The sequence below is a fragment of the Sapajus apella genome, unplaced genomic scaffold (genome assembly GCF_009761245.1).
Source record: "Sapajus apella isolate SASKATOON/1434 unplaced genomic scaffold, GSC_monkey_1.0 scaffold36, whole genome shotgun sequence".
Taxonomy (NCBI): Eukaryota; Metazoa; Chordata; class Mammalia; order Primates; family Cebidae; genus Sapajus; species Sapajus apella.
Genome location: NW_022436976.1, coordinates 1,760,259 through 1,779,427, shown reverse-complemented (window position 1 = coordinate 1,779,427; position 19,169 = coordinate 1,760,259). Strand labels below are relative to the sequence as shown.

General features: G+C 38.8%; 1 protein-coding gene across 3 annotated transcripts in view; it reads right to left on the bottom strand.

Annotated features, from left to right (window-relative positions):
- The window catches only part of MCOLN2 (mucolipin 2), a 69,075-nt gene that overhangs the window by 22,225 nt on the left and 27,681 nt on the right, over nt 1–19,169 (bottom strand). For all 3 annotated transcript variants that reach the window (XM_032296402.1, XM_032296403.1, XM_032296404.1), the window contains exons 3-7: nt 13,118–13,291; nt 10,976–11,129; nt 5,721–5,805; nt 5,522–5,618; nt 388–487 (exon numbers count right to left, since the gene is read on the bottom strand). In XM_032296402.1, coding sequence (XP_032152293.1) covers nt 388–487; nt 5,522–5,618; nt 5,721–5,805; nt 10,976–11,129; nt 13,118–13,291 — 610 coding nt within the window. The remainder of the gene's footprint in view (nt 1–387; nt 488–5,521; nt 5,619–5,720; nt 5,806–10,975; nt 11,130–13,117; nt 13,292–19,169) is intronic.

The following is a 19,169-nucleotide window of genomic DNA, read 5'->3' as shown; positions in this document are numbered from 1 at the left end:
TTTTGATTTCAGATTTTTCTGATTTAGGATGCTCAAACTGCACTATTATTACTCTCATTTACACAGAAAGATATTGAGACAGATAGGTTAAGTAATTTGTTCAAGATCACAGGCAGAGTAAACAGAACTGGAACCGAAACCCAGGCATTCTGGCTCCAGAGCTAAGTTCCAAACCACTGAGTCACGCTGCCTCTCCTAAGAGGTGTAGAATAAACGTTTGCTGAATGAAACAAAAATACAAAGCTTTAAGATATTCTTTACAGAATCTAATGCTCAAGATGCAGTTTTCTTCCTATTCCCATGCAAACAAACTAAATACCCTAACCCCCAAAATAAAGTGTTAAAAGCCATCTATAATCCTCATGGGCAAGTAAATAGCATACTTACTAGATCCAAATATGTTCAAGTCTTTACATTCTTCAATTCTGGCATCACTGTCAAAATAGATTTTGATTTTGCCACTGTGAGCTTTATTGTCAAAGATAACCTGGAGACACAAATGTATAGAGAGGTTACAACACAAGAAAATATAACATGTTAGATCAACTCTGCTTTGAAAAAAAAAAATCACTGGCATCCAGTGTGCTGATCCAAAGAGAATTACACAGGCCAGCAAAATGGCTGACTAGAGTTACCTGACACTCATTTCCTGCACCCCCCGCCACACACACACACACACACAAAGGGACCAAAATAATAAACAACTATATTTTGACTGAAATCACTGAAGAAGTACACTGGAGAGCACCAGGATAGCAGCAAAATCCTGTGGAGCATGGAAGCCTAGGGCAGCAACATAGAAAGGGGAGCAAGTCACCCTGCCTCTGCCACACTGTCTCCCCAGCCAGGATCAGCTTACAGTCAGGTGGGATCTCTTTTGATAGGAAAATGTTAGGCTAGAGACTCCTGGTGATCCTCATTACTGCCACAGAATGCCAGCAGTACTTGCTACAGGGGAGCCCTCCAGTCCTCACAGGCTTTCAATCCAGTTTGGAGAGGTGCTGGGAGTTCATGCAGCCACGCTGCCCAAGAGTGGAAGCCCACATTGTGCACTCCTCGCCTCTGTGACCTAAGCTGCTATGGCCCACCATTTTGAAACCACATCACTAAACAGATCTGCCCTGCTCTGCGCTGGGGCCAGTACTTATTGTCTCTCTCCATCCCTAAAGTCCTGCCATTATTCTACCATGTTTACGCAGGTGCCTGCAACACCATGACCCTGGCTGCCCAGGGCCTAGACCTAATGGAACACCTGAGACCCTGACATCTGAATCCATCCAGAATCCCTTCCTGCCCCTGACCCTGGGAACACAGCAGGCAGGACTACACAGCAGGAAGTTGCCAAACAGCTGGCTGGTGTGCGGTGTTTATGCACAATTGTGCCACACAGTTGGCTGCCTCTCCATACCCCCACAGGCCTGACAGCCAGTTCAGCAGCAACCTCACATCTCTAAAGAGCCAGCCTCACAGCCTATTGGCCCACCGCAACCATGCACACTTGGCCTGACAGCCAGCAATTGCCCCCACCCAGTTGAAGAGTCTGCCACACAACCTGCTGCTTATCATGTATGCACATGTCCAGCCTGACAACCAGTCTGGCAACCCCATCTTCAGCAAAACTATGCCATTGTTGTTAAAAACTCTCTCAGCCTAGGCCACTGAGCCAATCACAGACATCACTGACAAGGATTACAACTGAACAAACTGCATGTACACCACATTGCTGAGTCTGCCCAGAACCAAAGCCAATGCACTATACCCAACCAACATCCTAGTGCCCATCTACAGGAAAAAGTATTTTCCTGTGAGAAGTATTCCATAAAATTGGAAAGAACAACTATTTCACTAGATGCATAGATAACAATGTAGGGATACAAGAAACACAAAAAGGCAAGAAAACACAACACCCAAAGGAATGCAATAATTCTCAAATAGCAGGCCCTTTAAAAAAGGATATTCATTAAATGCCTGAAAAGAAATTCAAAATAATGATCTTAAGAAAGCTCAGTGAGATATAATAGAATACAGAAAAACAATTCAATAAAACCAGAAAAATAATTTATTATCTGATCAAGAAATTCAGCAGAGATGCATAGCATAAAGAAGAACCAAACAAAAAACTTGGAGCTGAAGAACTCAGTGAGTGAAATACAAAATTACAATTGAGAGTTTCAACAACAGACTACATCAAACAAAGAAAAAAGAATTTTTGACTGGGTGCAATGGCCATACCTGTAATCCCAGCACTTTGGAAGGCCAAGGTAGGTGGATCATTTGAGGTCAGGAGTTCAAGACCAGCCTGGCTAACATGGTGAAACCCCATCTCTAATAGAAGATACAAAATTAGCTGGGTGCGATGTTAGGGTCCTGTAATCCCAGCTCCTGGGGAGGTTGAGGCATGATAATCACTTGAATCCAGGAGGCAGAGGTTGCAGTGAGCTGAGATCACACTACTGCACTCCAGCCTGGGCAATAGATTGAGACTCTGTCTCAGAAAGAAAAAAAAAAAAGTCTGAACTTGAAGACAGGTCTTTTGAAATAACCCAGCTGAAAACTTCTCAAGTCTTGCGAGAGATATGGACATCCAGATCCAGGAAGCTCAAAGATCCCCAGTTAGATTCACCCCAAAAAGATTCTCTCTGAGTCCCATTATAATCAAACTGTCAAAAGTCAAAGACAGAGACAATTCTAAAAGGTGTAAGAGAAAAACATCGAGTCATACATAATGGAATCTCCATTAGACTATCAGCACATTTCTCAGCAGAAACCAGGCAGGCCAGGAGAGAATGAGATGATATATTCAAAGGATTTAAAGAAAAAAAAAAAAAGACAAAAACTGTCAGTCAAGAATTCTATATCCAGAAACGCTATCCTTCAGCAATGAAGAAGAAATAAAGACTTTCTCAGAAATAAAGCTGAGGAAATTTTCACCAGTTGACTAGCCTTTCGAGAAATGCTTGAGGGAGCACTAAAACTGGAACCGAACAATAATTAGAATCATAAAAACATGTGAAAGCATAAAACTCAACAGTAGAGGTAAATTTATAATCAAATTCAGAATACCCCAGTATTGTAATGGTGCTATATAAATCTCTCAGTCCTCTGGTATGAAGGTCTTAAGTCAAAATTGTAAAAAACAAACACAACTACAATTAGAGGCTAAGGAAATAAAGACATAAAATAAGACAACAAAGAGAATCATACCACTGAAAATGTTCACATCACAGGATTTCTTCACAACTTTCTGTTATTAATTAAATAGATGTGATTGAAAGGGCTAATATGTGAAGTTTTACTAAATACAGGATTTCAGATATCTGGTTCAGAGAAATCCTAGAACAAAACAACCAGTCCCAGGAATAAAAACCCAAATTCACCAATCTTTGAAAGAACACAATGATCTCATTTATTATTCTGAATTGAATTTAAAAGCATTTCCTTCAATTTAGTTCTTTGGTTATGAAATTCTAGTTTTTGTTAGACTAGAATTTATTTTTCTATGTTTCCAGAGCTACATATAATGCTTTCAGAAAGAACAAAGATTGCTCCAAGCCTGCAGGCTAAACTTAAGATGTCCATATGCACTCAATCTTCTACCTTATGAAATTTAAATCAATCATTTAAATCAACTGTAAATAAAATATATTTACAATTTATCAGTGATATAGGCCAAATATTTATTAGGGTGAACACATTAAGAAAACCCAAAAGTTCACTGGCAGAGCTTGGAGAGTCGGATATATAGGTGATCAAATCTACATGCACCTGCTGGTCTCTGAACAAAAGCCAAGTTTGCCCAAGAAGATCACATAATCAAACCACAAATTTGAGAGTTAAACCATACCATCCTCATTTCTATATCTGTAAGATATGACTAAACCTCCACTAGCACTGGCACTCAAGGTCTCTGTTTTCTCAAGGAGAGCCCCTAAAATGCTTTTCTCAAAGCAGATAGAAGTCCAAATAACAAAATAAAAATGAAAAGCCAATATTTTAAAACCCACACTTCTGACCATATCATGACAAAGTTATCAATGACCTCAGCCTTGCAGACCAAGCTCCATGCTCCTCTCCTGCCTTTCTCCTCATCCCTGCAGATGCTCTCAGTTCTCCTCCAGCCAACCCACTCTGGAGAGCTTGCAGCTGGAGACATTCTTCCTTATCACATATCACAATCTGTAGTTACTTTTATTTTATTTACTTGTTTTTCTTCTTCCACCACTAGGTTGTAAGCTTTCCTGAGGGTACCGCTAGGGCATAGCAAAATGCCTGGTGCACAGTTAAGACTCATTAAGTATTTATTGATAGTTGAATGAAACGCTCTTCTGAATTGCTAAATGCCAGTATATACAACTTTCAACTAGGCATTCAGTTTAGCCCCTTAATGAACAGGAAAGAAGAGAAAAACAGAGAAAGAAAGTCTATGAAAATGAGAAGGCAGCTTACTCTCCCCATAAAAGTGAACTGTTGGCTGGGTGGGGTGGCTCACACCTGTAATCCTAGCACTCTGGGAGGCCAAAGTGGGTGGATCACAAGGTCAAGAGATCAAAACCATCCTGGCCAACATGGTGAAACCCCATCTCTACTAAAAATACAAAAATTAGCTAGATGTGGTAGCATGCACCTATAGTCCCAGCTACTCAGGTAGCTGAGGCAGGAGCATTGCTTGAACCCAGGAGGCAGAGGTTGCGGTGTGCCGAGATCATGCCACTGCACTCCAGCCTGATGACAGAGCAAGTGAACTGTCTCTTCTAACATACACACCCCCTACCAAAATAAAAAGTGAAACAACTGCTCCTTTGCAAACTGGTCTTCACTTCAGTGGAGCAGTTTATGCCTCAAGGTTTGAAAACATTTCCTACAACATTTGCAAATATCTTTCTCTGAAGCTTGGAAGAACACTATAGACATTTAAAACACCTTCATAAACATTTAAAAAAATGTATTGGGAGAGTAAAGTCAAAGCCAATTTTTTAAACTCTTCTTTTCAATGTAGAAATTTAGTTCTAAAAGTTGAAAAGGGCTTGCTTCATCTTCAGAAGTAATGGTCTCTGGATCAACACTACCATAATGAGGCTGGACATGGTGGCTCATGCCTGTAATCCCAGTGTTTTGGGAGGCCAAGGAGGGCAGATCACTTGAGGCCAGGAGTTTGAGCTAGCCTGGCCAACATGGCAAAACCCCGTCTTGTCTTTACTATTACTAAAAAAAAAAAAATTAGCCAGGCATGGTGGCATATGCCTATAATACCACCTACTTGGGAGACTGAGGGATGAGAATCATTTGAATCTGGGAGGCAGAGATGACAGTGAGCTGAAACTGCACCACTGCATTCCTGCCTGAGTGATAGAGCGAGACCATGTCTCCGGAAAAAAAAAAAAAAGTACCATATTGCATCACTATATCTGTTTTAAACACGACTGCATTTAACATACTGTAGCCTGGTATGTTTTATACTCTGCATCAACAAAATATGTAGGGAAAAACAAAAGGAAGTGGCTAGTAAAACTAAAATACTTGCCGTATTCTGGAAGACATAACAGTCTGGTAACTCACGGGAATGAATTGTTTGTAGGTCAATGCCTTTAAGATGAAAGGAGATTTCAACCTGTAAGAGCCTGAATAAAATACATTGAAAGGTATAAATTGTCATAATCTTACTATACTATTCTCCTTCTCCCACCCTCACCTCCGGGAATAACACTTTAAAATGTATTTACCGATAAAATTCCAGTCTGAAGAATGATGAGTTCTTCCAGTCCGGAGGGTCCTTGGAGAGAGCCTGAAGGTCTAAGTGCACACAATCTAGGGCAATGAAAGAACAAGAAATGGTTGTTTCAGGCAGGAATTAGGTGCTAAAACTAGTGGGCACAAGTGTGACAAGAAGCAGGTTACTTAGGGAGTTTCAAAGTATTTCCCCAGAAAACACTTACCAATTATTCAGGAAGAATGACAGTAACCTCACAGTGGAGAACCTGGTAGACACCACACTAACCAAGTGAACAAGGTTGCATCACAGTAATGAGATAAACAGACAGGTACCTTCTGATACAATGAACTGAGAATCACATGAACTCACTTGGGTGGTATTCCTGCCAAAAAAGGTATAACCTCAATCTAGTCATGAAGAAACAGAAAAACCCAATGTGAGAGACATTCTACTCTTTAAATGTATCAAGATCATAAAAGTTAAACAAATGAAAACCAAGAAATTTTAGACTGAAAAGACATGACAACTAAATGCCAGATGTTATCCTGAGTAGGACCCTGGAGTTGGGTGCAGTTTTCATTTACTATGAACAACAGCAAAATTTATGAAATGTGAATAGGTTTTGTAGATTATAGTATTGTCTCGATGTTAACTCATTGTTTTGAGCACTGTATAGTGATTGTATAGGGGAACATTCTTGTTTTGGGGAAATGTACACTGAAGTATTTAGAGGCAAAGGAACAGCATGTCTGTACCTCCGGGAGAAATATTTATGCATAGAAAGAATGATCAAGCAAATGTGATAAAATGTTAGTATTGAGGAAATCTGGATGAAGCATATACAAGAAATCTTTGTGCTATTTTGTAACTTTTCTGGTAGTCTGGCACTTTTTCAAAGTAAAAAATAGAAAAAGAACACAGGTTGTATTCAATTTGTAAAAAACAAATTATGAGCTGTAAATGATAGAAGAATGATTCCAAGAACCTCACATAAAAATTAGTCTAGGGCCAGGCACAGTGGCTCACGCCTGTAATCCTAGCACTTTGGGAGGCTGAGGTGGGTGGATCACGAGGTCAAGAGATCGAGACCATCCTGGTCAACATGGTGAAACCCCGTCTCTACTAAAAATACAAAAATTAGCTGGGCGTGGTGGTGCGTGCCTGTAATCCCAGCTACTCGGGAGGCTGAGGCAGGAGAATTGCCTGAACCCAGTAGGCGGAGGTTGCGGTGAGCCGAGATCGCGCCACTGCACTCCAGCCTGGGTAGCAAGAGTGAAACTCCGTCTCAAAAAAAAAAAAAAAAAAAATTAGTCTCATTATTGTGTGGGCTAACCCCCTTGTTTTACAGGGCATAAAACAAGGAGCTCTAAAGACAAGCACCTTCGAAGACCACAGAGACCTAGTGACACAACTGGTATGAAACCAGCATGGGTGGCCCTCACCCAGGCTTTTGCAACCCCTTCCGTGCTGACTTTGAAATGGAAAAGCTGGGGCTTTATGCAGTGCCTGGCACCTGGTAGGTGTTCATGAATGTTGGCAAACTCATTGGTTGATTATTTAAAAGTGTTATTCCACAACTGCAGCTCTTCATTTGCTTATATCCTTCCAACTAGAGTATGAGGTCTCCGAAATTAAGAGCACAGTTTTGTCACACCTTGTTAAACAGCCATGGCCTGGCATCTACCTGGCACTCAAAATATGTCCTGATACACAGGATACACTTATTTTTAATAAAAATTAGATGTCCTCAACCAAAAACAGGGCCCAGAGCAACTCAGTAGACATATTTTTAAAAGACAGTTGCAGAGAGTGTGTCTCCCTGTGTTTGGTAGATGGAGTATTAATGTCAGGGAACAACTCAACATTGGCCTTCCTGACTAGACCTTAATTAGTACAGTGAGGGCAGCTGGTCAAAAGAAACTTTTTTTAAGAAAAAGACTAATGATAAAAATGGCAAAAACATATTGGGCACTTAACTCCAAACCAGACACTGTGCTGGACTTTATATGTTCACTCAATTAATGCATCATCCCATTTAATCTTCAAAGAAACCTTGTGAGATAGGCACTATTATGGCCATTTCACAAATGCACAAACCAAGGCCCAGAGAGGCCAAGAAACTTCCTCAGTCTCACAGCTAGCTACTGGCTATCCAAAAGTTAAATCTACTTGTGCTTGTTTCCAGAGCCTGAGTTCTGCCAGTGCACTGAGGAGGCTGACCTCTGAGCATACATTTCAGAAGAACATCAAAGACACAGGCTCTGTACCCAACTAATTCATTTATTCAGTAAATATTTGCTGAAAGCCAGGCACTGTGCTAGGCACTGAAGGTAAAGCAATGAACAAGACAGACATGGTCACCATCTTCACGGAGCTCACATTCTAGTGGGGGAGATAACAATAAGTAAAAATATATACAAGATAATATCACAGTGTGAGAAGTACTGTGAAGATAAAATAAACAAGAATAACTAGGAGGGTTACATGGTTTGGTTGTTCAAATTTTGTATTACTTTAATTACAGGGTTATACTTTGTTTAAATACTCATTCAGAACTCTCTGAAGTCTGGCTGACCTTCCACTTATAGTCATTGCTTTGGAGGCCATCAAGCACCTGGTGGCAACAAAACTGAGTTTTGAGGTATTTTTTCAAGATAGCAAAAGCCCTAAGTAAAACATCACACTTCAAGCAGAATAAACTGAAATCTACAGTAACAGCCTCATAATTCAAATGAATATGAATCTCACAGAATATTCCAGTCAAAGAAATAATCCTTTTGCCGGGGTGGTAGATTCCTGCTGTTCTTAAAATAGCAGGAAAAACGATGAAATGGTCATAATGTCTCATGTTAAGAACATGTGGAAAAGAAGAATATAAGACATTCAAAAATCGTATTACAGAAAATGAAACACTATATTAAAATGTTAGTTACCCAAATGTTGTAAAACAAACAAACATTTTTTAACAGGATTCATAACAGTCCTCCCAATGAGGCTGACCTGGAAAGCTGTAGTTCTAGAGGCAGATCCAGGAGGGATATACCCATTAGCGTAAGTTAAGGGAAACACTAATTTGATCTACACAATCAGTTGTGCAGTTAAATGTAAACCCACCTGGAAAGCTGGGCATATAGGCAGATATCTGCATTTAGAACACTGAGGGATGATTCCCTTAATAGTAAAGATAGTGCAAATGTCATGAGTCGTTAATCTGGAACAGCTTCTGCTAATTCACCTACATCAACTAGAGTGCCAAATGAACAATGTCAAACTCAATCCCATTTATATCTGCAGGCTTCCTTCAGTGTATCCAAGGAAAGAGAGCCTACAATCCAGTATCATATATTAGAAGAATCTTCATTATACATTTTAGATATGTCTGAAGATTCTCTTTGACAAGTTACATTTAGTAAGTCAAAGCATACAATTAACATATTTAAGCAATCTCTCTTAAAGTCAAATTAGGCTGGGTGTGGTGGTTTAGGCCTGTAATCCCAGCACTTTGGGAGGCCGATGGGGGTGGATCATGAGGTGAAGAGATTGAGACCATCCTGGCCAACATAGTGAAACCCCGTCTCTAATGTTAAAAAATATATAAAAATTAGCTGGGTGTGGTGGTGCATGCCTGTAGTCCCAGCTACTTGGGAGGCTCAGGCAGGAGAATCACTTGAGCCTGGGCGGCGGAGGTTGCAGTGAGCCAGGATTGTCCCATTGCACTCCAGCTTGGTGACAGAGTGAGACTCCATCTCAAAAATAATAATAATAAAGTCAAATAATAACCAACCTCTGTTCATTTACTTAAACATATTCCATATTCTGAGAGAAATGAACAAGGCAAAGACTGTCCAATGGTCAGGAAATAATCCTGCTTTCCAGCATTACCAGTGCTATCTAGCTACCGAGATTGACTTTGGCCACATTTTTAAAATAAATTTTCCAAGAAAAATGAATCGAGAAAAACAATATATGAATCACTGCAAAACTACTGTGTGGTACATCCAATTTGAGTCACCTATTTTTAAAAGGGCAAGGGACAGATGGCTTACTTGAAACAGAGGGTAATAGAACAAGTCCTCCTGTCACAGTTACTGACTGGAATCACCTACAGGGAGGAGCATAGCTGACCACCCAGGTAAAAGATTAAAACAGGATTAGCCTCTGTAGGTGGACTGCCAAATAGATCTCAGGCTAGCAGCAGCTTCCAAGGAGATAAGACAAGTGACAAGTGACATTTCAACGTTGCTGGCTACAGAACCAGGCAACTTTCCTCTGGATAGTCTCTGAAAGCGCCATGGGAGCCAGATACCACACATGTCCTTGATGGTGCCGGCTCATGGGTTGCTTCTTTCAGAGTCAAGAGCACATGACAGATTTACTCACCAAGAGATTCTGAGTGGGTAGCCTATAGAAACAATTAAAACCTCTGTCTTATAGGGTACTCCCCTGTTGTGTCATTAAGGCACGTTAAGATCAGATTATAGGAAGTACAATCAAATGAACTCATCAATGTGAAGCTCTAATTTTAATAAAACCATTCCAAATTTAAACTGCTGTGAGAACCCCTACTCCTGAACTGTTGGTGCTTGAAGAGCCACAACTGATTAATTTGCAACCCCAGCAATAAAACTGAGTGCTCTGGACATGATGATTACACACCAGAAGTTTGTTGAGTGAATAACAAAACAAAAAAATAATAAAACCATATTTTTTTTAAAAAGTCTTAAGTCAAACACCTCACATTTACATATGGTATGCTCTAAATTGTTAACAAAATAGCACAAAACAATTCAACTTGATTAGCCATTAACTTGTTGCCAAGGAATCTCCTAAGACAGAAAGTGAGTTATTAATCACAATTCACCTTTGAAGAGCATTTCTGTATTTTACAAATAATAAAAACAAGTGTACAAAGCATGTATTCTTTCATTTAACACATACAGACCATTTTTTCAAAAAGCCTAATCACCCCCATAGGGAAAAAAAAAAAAAAAAAACTAACTGAAAAACAGGACCTGTGCATTTACCCCAAAACCAACAATCTTGAGATGCTCCAAAGAGATCCACAAATGCTGGCCCTGTCCCATTGCCACAACCCCACAGTTTCCTGAGCCAAAGCCCTCTGCAGGCCAATGTCAGAGTGCCAGCCCCTAACATGTTAGCTCTCATCAGAGCAAAGTTGCTCCATGTGGGTTGCTAGCACAGGAGGGCATTTTTGCTCTTACCAGAAGATGATAAAGGTACATCATGAAATTATCACTGCATTACCGAGCTCTATGTCGTTGTCAATATTCAGTGTCTCATTAGAAGGAAACATGCTCTCTTTCTTGTAACACTGCTTACAGACTTTTAAGCCGATTCTATTGTCTTCATTTTCTCCATAACCAAGGGTCCCCAGGGCAATGTCCTTTAGATGATAATACTAGTAAAAAATAGTCAAATAAAAACCACATATGACCTTTTAAAACTTTGATCAGAGGTTATAGCATATAGAATGTATTTTAGCTACTTTGTATTGTTTACTTCCCAGCCCTCAATAGAACTTCCCAATTTAAAATACTACAAAGAAATCTTCTCAGGTTGTTCCACAAGACACTGACTCACAGAGCTCGAAGCTAAACACGGTGACGGACGGCTCCCACCTCACTAAACCATAGCCAAGATCCTGTCTTATCTCTGTGGTCCCATCTCCTACTCCAGTCCCTTGGCTCCACCCCACAAAGTTGCACTGGCCTCCAGGCAGTTCCTGGAGTTCCCACACATATTTCTGCCTCTGGCCCTGGCTGTTCCCTCTGCCTGGAGACCCATGTACACACCTGCTTGGTTTAATCACTCCTTCAGCTCTCAATTCTGCACCTCAATGAGGCCTTCCTTCCCCAAGCCAAGGAAAATTGCAAACATATATCAGAACATCACATGGTACCCCATAACTATAGAATGTGTATAAGTATGCCCTGCCAATTTAAAATAAAATAAATGCAGTAAAAACATATAAAGAAAATCACAAACATCCATCACCACATGCAGGCACTTCCCATCTCCTTCCCTGCTTTACTCCTTAGCAGTTATTACTTTCTAACATCTACTGAGGACATGAGCCATCCACACTCCACAGACTACATCATTGACTAACATGAACAAACATTAGCTACTGAGCTTACATTCACATGGTTTTACTGTTGGCTATCTGCACTAATAGGGCTTTAGTAGCCCTGTCTTCATTAATATGACTTTACTATTCCAGAAAACTTTTGCCCTGGACCATAAGAGTTCCTGTATTATCTCAGGAACATCCAAAAAACTCACTGAAATAGATAGCAGTTGGAAGATTTTGTCTGAAAAAAACTCCAAGATTCTTTGAAACTGCCTCCCCAATCTTCACTTTGCCATGTCCACCAGTCCCAAGCTATTATATTATCATCCTTACTTAATTCTAATCAAGCTCCCCTCACATTGAAGAACTCCCTCCTCACCCAAGGCAATATGGCATCTGATCAAGATAGCATCTTCCTTACCACTCTAAGTAATAAGCTCAGCTTTGCTCATCAACATGATTTTTGCATGGTGTTTTCAGGGAGCCAACATTTGATACTACATATTTCACTCCTTTTTGTCTAGTTCTTCCTTCTAGAATTAAGCTCTATAAAGGAAGGCTTTTTGTCGTTTTATTTACTGCTGCATCCTCAATGTCTGGAATAGCATCTGCTACATATTAGATACTTGAATATTTATTGAATGAATGAAAAAGAACAGGAAAGTTTTCTCTTTCCTAAATTATTTCTTCAAGTCTACCAATCTGCTTTCTCATACCTGTTTAGATACAACTATTTTGTATTCCATATTCTTAAGATTCGGCTAGGGTTACTAATGCTAAAACATCACAATTAAGACCAGAGAATCCCTGATATATATATATTTTTTGGTAGAGATGGGGTTCGCAATGTTGCCCACACTGGTCTCAAATTCCTACACTCAAAGGATCAACCCACTTCAGCCTCCCAGAGTGCTGGGATTACAGGTATGAGCCACCACATCAAGGCTAGAATCTTTGATTTTTATATTAAGCTTTCATCAAGTCTTCTGAGATTAAAAATCTATCTTTGATTTTTGTATTAAGCTTTCATCAAGTCTTCTGAGATTAAAAATCTACTCTTGCTATTTGATCTAGGGTAATTTTCCGAAAGCAGTAGGTATGAAGTGATAAATTAAAAGGATAGATCTTTTTTAAAAAGTCAAAATAGGAAAACTCTTTTGTGTGAAAATATAGCTTCTGAAATAGCAAAATACACTTTTTGGCAGACTATGCAAAACTTACATTAGAATATTTTAACATATGTTTAATTTTTGTTTAAGACAAAGCCAAATATCAATACATTGTTAAAATATAGATCATTCACAAAAAACACTTGCCTGATTAATAGCAAAGAAAATGCTCTCATAGACATCCTCTTGAGTATATACACTGCAGCTGTAGTCATCTTCATCTGTACCAGAATATCCTTTCAAAAACAAGTGCTTAAAAGCAACAGTGTTATCTTCTTTGAAAGCAACCACCAGCTGGTTACTTAAACCAAAACGAACAAGCTAAGAAATAAAATAGAAATACATGAATTATACCATTTATCGGGGAAGCAAATATTGTCTCACTATCATCAACCATTACCTATAAACATCAGAAAATAATATCAATTTTTTTGGTTTATACTAATAGCATCAATGTCAAAATACAAGTCCTAAAGATGAATAGCCTTATCAAGCTACACCAGCAATTCAAAATAGCATAAAATTAGAAGAGATTACCACTCCCAATGACTAGTGACCTTACTGGCCTTTCATTAAAGAAAGAATCCCAAACAGCTAAGTCTAAATTCATTTTTCTCATACTTAGATTTCAAATTAATTGTTTTCAAAATTGATTACTTAGTAAAGCAATAACTCATTGCATTGATTTAAAATTTAGAAATTGTAGTATTTTTTAAAAATCACAACTATGTTTTGTACAAGGCTTTTAAAAGTGTTTTTTGGAAAGTAGCCTACATAAATACTTACTCTGGCTAGGAGGTAATAGTTATCAAAGGAATTCAACTAACCCAGCTCTGCAAGAATTTTCACCAAATTCTACAGTATCAAAGCACATGAAAGAATAACACAGCATGCTTTACTTATATAATGTCAAACCCATTCATTGTCACCAAGCATCTACCTAGTCCTGAAAACATGTCCACTTATTCTCCTTTTCACTGTATTCTGGCAGAATTTACGAACCCAAGAGCTCTCTTCACTGGAAGTGAAAGTTTTCTTCTTGGTACCCAACAAAGGGAAGAAATTAGTCAGTATCAAAAGTTTACAAAAAACTTAGGAAACTAGAAACATAACTACCCACATACCCCATTATGCATCCACTGTTACATACACAAGCGTGCAATCACACTCTCTCACACACATGCACTCTCATTGGCATCCTGTCTCTTTCACATATACGCACAGGCAGTGATGGTAGTCAAATCTCTATCAGCCCCATCCCACACATCTCCCTAAGTGATCTCTTCAGCTGCCTTATAAAACAATGAGACTAGAAAGTTTGCTCCAAGTCTTTATTCAACTAAGCCATCAAATTTTGGGACTATTTTCTTCCTATGTGAAATTAGCAGGTATAACTAGATGACCCTGACAGTTCTGCTATTTGTTGTCATTCCATGGTTCAACATGATACATCTGAACAATAATACACAAGATGTCAATTCTGAACAATTCAGATAAAACTAAGGTTAATTTAGCTGGGTGTGGTACCCTGTGGCTGTAGACCCAGTTACTTGGGAGGCAAAGGTGGGAGGATCACCTAAGCCCAGGAGTTCAAGGCCAGTCTTGGCAATATAGCAAGACCTGTCTCTAAAAAAAAAATAATAAAGTAAAATAGCTAATATTAATTTGCATATGCAAACAACATATAGGCATAAGATTTTTTTAGTGGTTTATATTTTTTGCTTTTATATGTTGTCTGACTTTTAAAAAAATACTAAACAATTAGGAAAAATAGCTACCATATTCAGCAATTATTATGTGCCAGGTACTGTGCTAACTGCTTTACATGCAGTGTCTCATTTACCCCAAGTGGTCTGTGAAAATGTTACTATTGTTATTCCATTTTACATATGTGGAAACTGAGATTTAGCCTCACTAAATTGCCTGAGTTACCTAACCAGAATGGAAACCAAGTCTAATTCCAAAGTCATCTTTGTTATGCTGTAAAAACAAATTTCTTCTGCTGAAAAAGTTCTTTGGGATGCTTCTTATAAAAAATTTAAGTGCTAGCTTTTCAGAATTAGGAAAGGCAACTATCACTTGAGAATATACACAGATGCTACTGTTCAGCATTTGAATCTCATCATGTCACATTCCTCAAATGCCATGTCAAAGGATTGTGCAACTGCTAAAACCCAGCTATTCTAAGGAAAACATCAGATAAGAAGTCCCACATCATCCAATTTGTGCTGAAAATTAAGCAAGAGAAGGTTACAAGTTCTTCTAAGCATGTGATGTCTGCCAATGGTACCTGTAGGAGAAACCAGAAAATGTCATGTTGCTCTTTGAAAGCTAAAATGTCAACAGGGAAACAACACATACATGATTGTTTCAAAATTTTATTAAAACTACTGACACATATGAAAAAAACAGGTACACATACCACACATGAATGAAGCTCTTCAATCAAAGTTTGCTGGGTGCTTACTCTAAGCCAAGCTGGGGTACAATGTGGGCAAGAATAACACTGCATGGTATTGAATAACAACCCTTATCTGCTGAGAACCAAGCATTGTGCTTAAAATTTATAATTATTATTTTTCACTTAATTCTCAATGCCCTGTGAGGGAGCTATTACACAGGGCTCTCTGCAAGGACAGGAATGTTTTTCCTTTTTCCCTACCATCATATTCTCAGGAAATGAAATAATGCCCTTCACAACATCAAATACTGAATCAATTGATGAATATAATCCCATTTTATATGTATGCAATCTGAAGTCAAGTAATTTATCCAGGTTGGAATATCCAGAAAGCATTAGAGTACGGATCTGGACCCAGGTCTGTTTGATTCTAGTCTGTTTGTTCTCTCAACCTCTTGGTCCCACAACCTTTTAAACTGAATGCTGCCAATTTAACTCTAGAGGCAGGGATATTAGACCCATTCCTCCCACATTAATAGTGAAGCTAAAGAAATACAAAGAGAATGTGAATTAGGGAATGAACAAATTGACCATGAAAGTGATATATAGTTTGCTGATATTTGAAGCCATAACTTTATTTAAACTCAAAGCTCATCAAAACTCAGCTTTGGGAAAGAGAGAACTCCACTGTAATCTCTGATTGGAACCTCCCCTATCTGGCATCAGGAGCAAGAAATTTCCTCCATTCTATTCACAGAACAAGCCAAGATCAAAATGTATGGCCCAGTACTGGGGAAGTTTGGGATTTTCAAATCATCTCCTAAGGAGACACACCCTGTGGAGGAAAGTGCAAAATCCCTTTCTTGCTATGACAGAACCAAACACTCCCTGCAGAGCAAGAGTAAGGGATGATGGTATTGGCCAAATGACTGGGTTTTTTTTTTTTTTAAAGGAGTTGACAGCAAAATGCATCCTAGTCCCACTAATTAGACATTAAGATTGTGCTGAAAGTATGATACAAGACAGAAAAATAATTACTTATAAGTGTAGTCTGGCAAAGGCTGTGAATTTAAAACCTCATTATGAAATCAATGTAGGATAAAATATTCTGTACCAGGTAAAAACCTGATGCTGCTCTAATTATGTACAAAGTATATGGGAGAGAAAGAGTAGAACTAGCAAAATAATATAGGCACCTCCTTCAAGATTATAAATTACTGCAGAATGCAAAGTAGAAATTTTTAAAAAATTTTTTTCTCATCAACCCTCATACCCATCCCATTAGACTTGAGGATGTAGCACAAAAAGACAGAAAAAGAGGACAGAAAAGTGAGGTGTTATGGAAGGAAAGGTAATCAAAACATCTGCTCTAATTAGATATCACCCAAGTAGCAAAATTTGTTAGAATGATCCTATATGGAAACAAAAGTTTAATCCTTGCCAATTTTATTAGGGGAAACAGGGTATGTCCACATGAAAAGTAAACTAAGGTCCCAGAAATATTTTGTTATTAAAAGTAAAATTAGAAGGCAAGGCACAGTACCTCATGCCTGTAATCCCAGCACTTTGGAAGGCCAAGGTGGCAAGATTGTTTGAAGCCAGGAGTTCAAGTCCAGTCCCGACAACAAAGCAAGATGCCATTTCTACAAATATAAAATAAAAAGCTAGGTGCAGTGGTATGTGCCTATAGTCCCAACTGCTTAAGAGGCTGAGGTGGGAAGATCTCTTGAGCCCAGGAGTTCGAGGTTGCAGTAATGCTCAAACTCGAGCTATGATGGTGCCACTGCACTCCAGCCTGGCTGACGCAGCGAGACCCCCCATCTTGAAAAAATAAGAAAAAATAAAATTAGTGATGTAGACAGGAAGATGTACCAAAGAGAACCGTGTGCCGGATGGTCAGGCAAGACCCAGTGGGAGAGATGGAACTTCAAATAGTACCTGAAAGGTGAGGCAGAAAAAGAATCACTCTGGACTTGGAGGAACAAACAGGATGTGGACAAGAATCACTGGGTTTGGTTGTCTGGCTGGGATTTGGGTAAGAAATAGTAGATGAAAACTTGTTGGAAAGACAAGCTGAAAGAGATTGGAATTCTGAATTCCAAACTAGAGAGGTGAAGTTTTCTTCTAGGAGAGTGACACAATCCTAGCTCTGTCGCTTACTAATTGAAGGAATGTAAGCAAATTACTTAACTCCCTTTGCTCAGTTTCTTCATCCATAAAAAGGGTATTATAATTGAACCCACCTCACAGGGTTGTAATGAGGAAACGCGTTGACGTACACAAAACATATATTGTTCCTGGGACATGGCAAACACCAGGCTATTAGCTGTTAGCAGCACTGGTAATACAGTCACAGTTGTATTCCCAACAGAATGCCCAGAATATGAGATGCTTGCCATTTATTTTTAATTAACTACAGAGTCTGTGCTACAGAGAACATAGTGAGTGTGGGAAAACATAAATAGATGCAGTTTTGAAGGAAGAATCAATAAGATTTAGAAGGTATCAGGAAAAAGAAGGCAAGTCAAAGATGGTGATATGGTTTAAATTTGTGTCTCTGTCCAAATCTCAAGTCAAACTGTAATCCCCAATGTTGAACGAGGTAACTAGATCATGGGAGTAGACATCCCCCTTGCTGTTCTCATGATAATGAGTGAGTTATCACGAGATCTGGTTATTTAAAAGTGTGTATCACCTTCCCCTTTGCTCTCTCCTGTGCTCCGCCATATGAAGATGTACCTGCTTCCTCTTCACTTTCCCCCATGATTGTAATTTTCCTAAGGCCTCCCCAGCCATGCTTCCTGTATAGCCTACAGAACTGTGAGTCAATTAAATCTCTTTTCTTCATAAATTACCCAGTCTCAGGTAGTTCTTTATAGCAATGGGAGAACACACTAATAGAGATGGCAATGATATTTTATGCCTGAGTAAATTAGAATTTTAGTACATTAATAGATCAAATAATTGAAGGAAGTTTGTTTAACAAGAAAAGAAATTAGGAAACAATTAAAATTAACCAACTGACAAAAGGGGACATTATTTCTTCTCCTTCTAAATAATACTAACAATGTATCAGTGTATCTATTTTATTGGTTACCAAATCAAAACTTCAAATCCAAGAATGAAAACAAGCTAATAATAAGTATACACATTTTAAAATGTCTTTGCATCTCAACTTTGTTGTTTCTTTTGAAGTAACTTGCTTTCCCTAAACTTGATGAGTTGGAACATATGGCATGTCATACACTGAGAAGCCTCTTTATGACACAGAATAAAGAAGCAACTCTAGTTATGGTAGTAGGGATCTTCTCCCAATTCTAAACTACATGAAGGTATTTTTTAAGTTTTTATTTTTATGTTCCAGAAATAACATCTTTATACACTTCTACACTGATAACAGAATGATTATTTGCCAGTAGAGCAAAATACCCCCAAATCAGTTTAAAAGGGCATGTGTTTCAAATACAGTTAACTACAGCAGTGATCCCCAACCTTGTTGGCAACAGGGACTGGTTTAGTGGAAGACAATTTTTTCATGGACTGGAGAGGGGGGTGCTAATGGTTTCAGGATGATTCAAATGCATTACATTTGTCGTGCATTTTATTTCTATTGTTATTAGATTATAATATATAATGAAACAATTATACAACTCACCATAACATAGAATCAGTGGGGGCCCTGAGCTTATTTTCCTGCAACAAGAAGGTCTCATCTAGGGATGGTGGGAGACAGTGACAGATCATCAGGCATTAGATTCTCAGAAGGAGCACACAACTTAGATCCTTCCCATGTGCAGT